This window comes from Dermacentor andersoni, chromosome 7 (assembly GCF_023375885.2).
Source record: "Dermacentor andersoni chromosome 7, qqDerAnde1_hic_scaffold, whole genome shotgun sequence".
Taxonomy (NCBI): Eukaryota; Metazoa; Arthropoda; class Arachnida; order Ixodida; family Ixodidae; genus Dermacentor; species Dermacentor andersoni.
In genome coordinates, this window is record NC_092820.1 from 70,823,069 (window position 1) to 70,831,329 (window position 8,261).

Below are 8,261 nucleotides of genomic sequence, written 5' to 3' on the forward strand. Positions count from 1 at the left end.
ATGTACGATCCACAACTTTATCGAAAATCCCTGAATTTCCGTGCAAGAAACGGAGATCTCGTTCTGTCCTCGTACCCAAAGACCGGTACCCACTGGGTCGCGTACATCATGCAACTCATTCTGAAGAGGGGTCAACCAATCAAGACTTACAGGGAATTCACGGAGAACACGCGCCTTCTGGAGATGATTGAGTTAGAAGGCTGGAAACCCAGCCTGCCGATGAGGATTGTGGTCACGCGCCCTGCTCCTCGAAAAGAACTAGTGAACAATGAGGCGAAGTACGTATATGTGGCACGAAACCCTTGGGACGTGTGCGTCTCGACATACCATATGTTCACCAACATCAGCAACTACCGCTTCACAGACGCTACGTTCGAAGAATTCGTGGACGTGTTCTTGGCTGGAGATCTCGGCCACGGGCACTTCTTTGACCACGTGAGTGCTGGGTACGCTCTCCGTGACGAACCCAACGTCTTCTTTGTCACGTACGAGGAACTTGCCATCGACACGAGAGGGACGGTGCTCAGGCTGGCTCGGTTTCTTGGCCAGGGGTACGCTACTGAGCTTGAAGGCGACGAAGCGATGCTAGAAAAACTACTTCAAAGGTGCAAGGCAGATTACATGAGAGATGTGATTGTAGCCAGCTTTGACGACAGGTCCGACGGGGATTGGGAGCGTACGCTTGTACGACTGAATGCGGACTGTAAGGATGGCCACGGTGGCGACGGAAAGAAGTTTGCCTTCGTAAGAAAAGGCGTAGTTGGTGATTGGAAGGCCTACTTCACGCCAAAGCTGCTCCTTAGAATGGAGGCGGCCATACGAGAGGCCGAGAATAAGTCTTCCGTCACGAAATTGTGGAAAAATATGCGAGACGAGGCACTGATGGCTCTGCACGAAAACTAAATGAAGCAGTGAGCTGTTGCTATTTGAGTGGTTGGAACTGACGTCGTGTGTTTTACTTGATACCAATTAGGAGACGAAAAAGGTGGGTGTTGCCATGACTGAAGTCTAGACTCAATAAGCCTGAGGATGCTTTTTGTGATCTTGTGCTGCACTAAAGAAATAAACGCACAAGGTGCTTGCCCCTCTCAAAGACAACGGATTCGTGAGTTCTGACTTTATGTCGCACTCGTCGATTCGTCTTCAACTCACGCTGACACATTACGGTGTGGAGAGGAGAGAGGGAAAAGGCAAGAGTGTGCATTTCCAGAACAGATAATGTTTTACGGTCTAGGCAGTGATGACAACATTACACGGCCTTTTTCGTGAACCATTACATTGATGCCTACTACAGTGGTTGCTAATGCTACGTGCCCTCATTTATAAATAAAGATCATTGTCTCTGACCTGGAGGCATCGTATAAGTTGAGGCAATGCCTGGACGTTTCCTGTGTGGTGTAAATTTTGGATTTTACGCCCCAATGTCCCATGTTGCTACTGAATTCGTCTTATTGAAGGCAGTGGGCTACTTTGATAACCCTTGTCGATTACACACAGCCAAAGATCAGTACACAATAATTTTCAGATTTAATGTTCATCGGAAGGCGATGGCTGAAGCCGAAACCCCAATTTCGCGCTCACCATTCAACCCCCAATGAACTCAGCTGCAGCGGCGACTCCTTTTCTGTGTCGCAGCGCGGCCTCCTCCTCGTAGAGTTTGTCGAGTGGTCCAATATATGAATAATACCTTCATTGTCATTGCCAAAGATGCCGCAAACGAATTCTTGAATGCTACGCACTGTGAAGTCAAGTGAAATATGTATTTTTATTGCGAAAGCAATACTGCTCGAGATTTCCGCTCTTGGCCGTCGTCCCGGAGAATCCACCATTGACCTTTAGCGTGACCTATGTGTGACGTCATGCCAGCTGTGGAAAAGCGGGGCCCCAACTCGACTCGTCGCGATCGTCCCAGAGAATCCTCCATGCTGCAGCTGCGCGCCGCTGCCGCGAGGGGCGCTCGCTGTACGTGACGTCATGCAGCTGTGGAAAAGCGGCCCCCCCAACTCGGCTCGTCGCAGTCGTCCCAGCGAATCCTCCACGGCATGTCGGATGACGTGTATAAGGTGAAGTTGCAACAATGTGCTGCAGCTAAGAAGCGGCGGCGTGCGGAAGAAACGGATGAAGAGCGGGAACAACGTTTAGCTAAACGGCGTGCATAATATGCAGCCAGGCGAATGCGTTCAGCATCTCTTGATCTGCGTGCATCTACAAGTATCAGGCATGCTGTCAATGCTGACGCGACTTTGGCGACACCTGATCGTTCGACAGCAAGCCTTATGGATGCTTCAAATGGCGACGAGACTGCATCTACACGTTCGATGAGCAGTATGGAACTCTACAACCTGAACAGAAGGTTGCTTTCGCAATCCACTAGTTTTAGCCAAGCTAAGCCTCTGCCAATTTTTTCATAAAATAATGCACTCGTATGTCCCAAAAATTGGGTCCGAAATAACTAACAACAATGCTTCCATAGTTTTTGTCTATTTAATAAGTAACGAAAACACCACACGAACTTTAGAACTGTATCAGTTCGAAAAAAGCAAAGTAGTGCGCCGCTGATATGAAAAATGTATAGGCCATGAAATGAACAAAATGAGGACAAATGTTTGAATGACACTTGACCAGTAAAAAACCTCGTTTACATTACATGTGCAACGGCCAGTGAAAATTTTGAATGACGCTGTCGTTTGTTCCACTGTATTGCTCAGGAGCAGCTGTCACCGGTCGTGTATTGTAATTGTACCGAAATTATAGTCGCAATAAAGAGCACATATAAAAAGCAGGAGGAGGAGTAAATAACTTTATTGAGTCCTGACGAACCCTTCCCCACTCACTCTTGGTTTAGTGGTCGGCAGGAGTCGCGGGCCGCACCAATGTTGGGACGGGAACCCCGTGAGCCTCCGCCCTTTCGTGAGCCGTCTGGACCGCCCGGAGCTTGGTCTGGTGGTTGTCGCTTCGCAGGGCGTCCACCCAATCTTCTTCCTGACTGAACACGGTGCCGCTTAACTGGGAGCTTTGCCAGAGCATGTGCGCTAGCGAGCAGTACGATTCGCCGCAATCCGGACATTGCGGCTCTACCTCTGGTGAATAAAGGCTCAGTCTGCCTCTCGTGGGGCACGACCCTGTCTGAAGCATTCTAAATATCGATGACTGTGGTCTATTGATTTTAGCGTGGGGTAGCGGGGAGGTCCTCCTAAACAGCTGATAGTGCATTGTTATTTCGTTGACGGTGAGCAGCGGGTCTCGGTGCTCTCCTCCCTCCCCGCCACTTCGCTCGCCACGATCGCCACGGTGCGTCAGTCCTCGCGTGCGGCCGTGCGCCAGCTCGTTGGCGTTGGGAAAGTCGGGGTGCACGTCGGCCCCCATGTGGGCCGGAAACCATTTGACGATGTGATGACCCGCGGCTGCCTCGTTGCTGAGGACGGCTGCCGCTTCCCGCAATATCGAGCACGAGGCGAATGCTCTGGCCGCCGATTGCGAATCTGTGTACACGTAAGTACATTCGAGGTCCCTCATTGTCATGGCTATTGCCACTTGTTCGGCCACTTCGGATGTTACTCCATTGGCAGCGCCAAACTTCTCCGTTTTCTGGCGGTAGCTCAAAAATTTTGGACATGTGTTGCGCACACTAGAGCCGCTAACCGAGATGTTAATGAATTATGGTGTGAACCGAACCGTGTCTGATGTTCACATGCTCTGCCAGTTCATCGATGCTTATCCTCCGTTCTTATCTAATCAGCAAATCAACCTTTGCGATTGCGTTGGGGTGATTTCACGGTGGCGTTGGCGTGGTATTGGATGATTTTTGCAATTTTCACGTTCTTCATTGAACCGCTTCCGCCAACGCTTCACAGTGGCCAGTGAAATGCAATGCTCAACGTACGGCAGCCACACGGCGACTAATTTCTTTTTGGGAAATACCTTCAGCTGTCGGAAAGCTCACGACACCACGCTGTTTAACTTTTGGAGCGTGCATTATGTCACGCGACAATGTTCAACTCGGTGTATGAGCACATTACAGAACATTTATCCTCACATCTGCGTATCACTTTTGTAAACGAGATGCCTGTGTGCTGCTACGCGCATGTTTTGCAGATAATGAACCGAACCGTTATTGCGCGAGGTTGGTTGGCTCACTTTCATTTGACTCGCCCTCGCATATTAGAAATGCAAAGACACAATCGAATATACAAATGCGGAAATACAGCTTGATATAGGGCAAAAAAAGTGTGTCTGGAAACAAAGTTCACTGCACGTATACAGGAAAGCTCGCAATAAGATATTTAAATATTATACGTATCAGTCTCCAATAAGTTTACGCATCTAAGAAAAGTCACGGTACATAAAGCGTCAAACAAGGCAAATAAACATGTTGCGCAATCACAGATTCACAGACCACAGAACCCTAAGGCCCGCCCCACTCCCATGACGTATCGCGCGCAAAGGAAGGCGGCACACTTTCTCTCCGCTTTTCTCCCTTGCGCATACAAGACTGAGCCACCATCGTCGCCTCACGAATGTGTAACCTGTGCACGCGGGTAAATAAATCTGGGACCGCGACAGCTGAAAATAAAGTAAGAGAAGAATGGAGGGAAATCGCGCACCTAAGGGTTCATTTATACACCTGTCACGCGGGCAACCGCAAACTTCATTTAACGCCTTCGTCTTTACGTCAAGGCAGTTGCGCTCCGTGTGACACCGTCTCCCTTGCACCAAGTAAGCTAAATGGATATATTTTTTTTTCAATTCAATTCAATGCACTTTATTTCAACATCAAAATGTTCGAGCGAAGGGAGCTCGGCAGTGGCCACAACGGCTGTATGGAGTATCCACGTTCCCAGATAGCTACAGCTTCGAAGAAACACCACGCTAATGAAATCGTCGTAACTGACTCACTTACAAATTCTAGCATTATTATTTTTCTTGCCTTGCTTTACACGCCACGCAGTGGGAGTGATTAATTGGTCTTTAAGGACACATCGGCCGATGCTTCGTATTGCTGCATGGGGAAATGTCGCCTCGCCATTTCGTTTGTTTATCCGCTTCGTCACTCCTTTGGAAGCAGGTGAAAGCTCACCGCGAAGACGCGCGCACGCACGATTCCACAGCACAGTATCACAACTCGATGCCCGTAGGTCGAACAGCGCTGACCCACGCTACCCACGCACGTAAGCAAGAGCGCATTGCGGCCAGCGTAGCTTTCAACTTCGCTCTGCTTGGAGAACGGATCCTGCGGTGACGTGCAGCAAACCCCCTCGCTGTCATTTTATTAGATCACATACTGCTTAAAAAAAAAAACATCTACCTTTAACGGCGACTGCATATGCGAGCAGTTGCGCGCCGAAGTAAGCGCAGCAGCGCCATTTCTGTCCCGTGCTGCGCCCGTCGAAAGTTCGCAATGTGCGGTGTAGCACGGCCGCAACTCCATTGCCGTAAATCTTCATTACGGAGTTTCATGTCACCGGATTTCACGGGTGCGCGAGTTATAGGAGTATAACTCGTTCGGTCGGTCGTCTGCTGTCCTCGCCATAAGATTACTGGACAACTTGAAGAAATTGGCGTAGCACCCCTGTCATGCGTGCGTACACAATTCATGTTTGGGCATTTCTCAGCAATGGCCATGAACTTAAATGACTCATTTCCTGCCTACGAGAAGGAAGGGGGTTAACCGAGGAGCCCCAATTTTTTATTAATCACCTCATAAGAAGCCGACAAGGAAACCAAGGTTGACACAGGGGAAATCAAATATACTTACTAAATGTATTAAAGAAATGATAAATTAATGAAAATCAAAATGGATGAAAAACAACTTGCCGCAGGCTCTTTAATAATCCACTTTGATTTCCATTAATTTATCATTTCTATAATGCAGTTAGTAAGTACAAGTAATTTCCCTTCTGTTGTACTTGGCGTATTTGTTTGTTGGCTTCTTATGATATTTCCTGTCTCCAGTGAGACGTGTCCAACGTAGCTGCTCCTGCGCATCACAAATTTAAAAAAAAAGGACGTTACAGTGACCTTGCCCTTCGTCAACGCAGGTGTATGCGTGCCGTCCCCACCCCCCTTCTTTTTGCATTGGACGTAGAACGTTTTAAGAGTGGTTTGACTGCGTGTAAGTGTGGCTCATCTTTCTAGGCTTATTTTTTATATTGTATGTTCTACGTCCGTTTTGCAATTTTTATAATCTGTAAAGCGCCATTAGGAAAGGTGATAAGCCGGACTAAAGAAATGCACAGTCTTTATTATTTCAAGCAATTTGGCAATGTACTACCCGCCGTCGTTGCTCAGTAGCTATGGTGTTGGGCTACTGATCGCGAGATCGAATCGCGGGCGCGGCGGCCGCATATCGATGAGCGCGAAGTGCGAGAACACCCGTGTACTTAGATTTAGGTGCACGTCTAAATTTCCGGAGTCCTCCACTACGGTGTGCCTCATAATAATAAAGTGATTTTGGCACGGTAAACTCCATAATTTAATTCTCTTTTGGTAATGTAATATTCACACCGTTAATTTTCTTCTTCCTGTTTTTTTTTCGAAGTATCCTGGGCACACCAAGCCAGTGCCATTTCCCGGACTTGCTTAGCTCGTGCCCCGCGCTTGGCGACGACTTCGGGGCCAGTTGACTCGCGCATGGCCTCCCATGGCTTGCATTGCTGCTCCATCCTTCTCGCTCGGCGTTCGACCTCTCCATCATGAGACGAAGCCGATACGTAAACAGTCCACACAGAACCCGTAGCAGCTGCCAGATGAGGTGAACCCAGCGCGCCTCCGCCCTACACTCCTCCTCCGCGACGCTTCGCCTCGTTTCTCCCTCCCCCCTTTAGAACACGCCACCTCGACATTCCTCTAGGTCGCGCTGCTTTTTCTGCCCGCTCAGCGCACACCTCCGTACTTTCCTCGGCACGCAATCCGCCTTTTGCCACGCCGAACTGCGCATGCGTAGCACCCTAGCGGCTGAGGACCGCAGCAATCTGGCAGGCGCACGGCCGGACTGGACTCTCCTCCGAGCGAGTGGAGTAGGGCCGTGGCAGGCGCTGCACTTGTCAGTGGAATAGGGCGCCAGCCGTTTCTCTTAGACACTTACAGACCGGCATATATCCATGTCTTGCCATTCTACACTGTTTACCCCGACGTATATCGCGACGACGCCTGCCCGTCCTGCGGGCAGACCTCCACTCTAGAACACATGCTCCGGGTGCGGGCCGAGCACCCCAAGTTCAGCAAGGAGGAGTGGGATTCGCATTTGCGTGGCCCCGCTCTAGAAAAGCACATACTGGCTGTCCGGCGTGCTCGTGACCGGGATGGTGGGCTGGACCTGCCAGTCGCGACGTGGCACTGGCCGGGTGCGCGACGAGTTTGCGTCCTTGCTGGAACTCCAATAAAGTTCTTTCACTCACTTGTCAACCTTGCCATTCTCGCTGCCGCGCGCATAGAACGCCTTTCGAACATTATTGCATTCGAAATCTGGCATGATGATGCCAATGTCGTGTCTCGTTTACGGTTGCACTTCCCGTGACCATCCCAGCAGGGCAATGCGGATTTTCCGGTTTCCGTCGGTAAAACGCGATCGACAGCGCCGTGAAGCCTGGATTAGGGCTGCACATTGTGACAGGTATGTATTGGCATATGCAGTTTACCTCTCTTTTTTTTGGCATTACTGACTCATACGAATAATCTCGACGAAGACGCAATGTATATTTGATCTGGAGAAACAAATGATCTCTGGGCTCATGCGACTTGGTTGAGTGAAACGCGAAGTGTTTTTTTCATATTTTTTTTTCTATGGTCTCTGTGCGTCCGTCGCTAGAACGCCGTCATTTCGCAAGTTCACACTGGCGCACACTTGCAGCTTTATAAACGCTCAGCGAATGCTCGTGATGTCGGCGTAGTTGTCTGTCGGAGCCAAGCTCACCTGCACTGCCGGGCTGACGTTGGGAACAGCGTGCACTGTGGAAGTAGCTGATAGTGCTAGTTGGCAATCGTTGCTAGTTGTCGTTTCGTCATTCTTGTCGGGCAGCAAGTAATATTTACTTGCAGAAGGCTTTTATGTTCGTTTAGCGGATCGGGATGTAGTACGGTATGTACTAAGGCTCATTTTCCTGTGCGGCATCTTGTGGAGTCGAGTGGCGCGTCTCAATTACTGTGTAACTGACACATTTCAAGGGCGCCTTCGCTGTCGCCCAGACATCTGGGGTGCGATCTTGTACGCGTTCCAAAATCGAACGGAGGCGGTCCGTTCCGTTGCGTTCGTCCGATAGCAG

The 8,261-nt window shown here is 49.7% G+C and overlaps 1 protein-coding gene across 1 annotated transcript; it reads left to right on the plus strand.

The window, feature by feature from the left end:
- On the plus strand, window positions 1-903 carry LOC126534827 (sulfotransferase 1B1-like). Its single transcript, XM_050182058.1, has one exon. It carries the CDS (start codon window positions 1-3, stop codon window positions 901-903), a length of 903 nt encoding a protein of 300 aa, XP_050038015.1.
- Window positions 904-8,261: the final 7,358 nt, after the last annotated feature.

What these genes read in the sequence shown, in the direction of transcription:
- LOC126534827 (XM_050182058.1), top strand. Translation starts at nt 1, where the DNA reads ATGTACGATCCACAACTTTATCGAAAATCCCTGAATTTCCGTGCAAGA.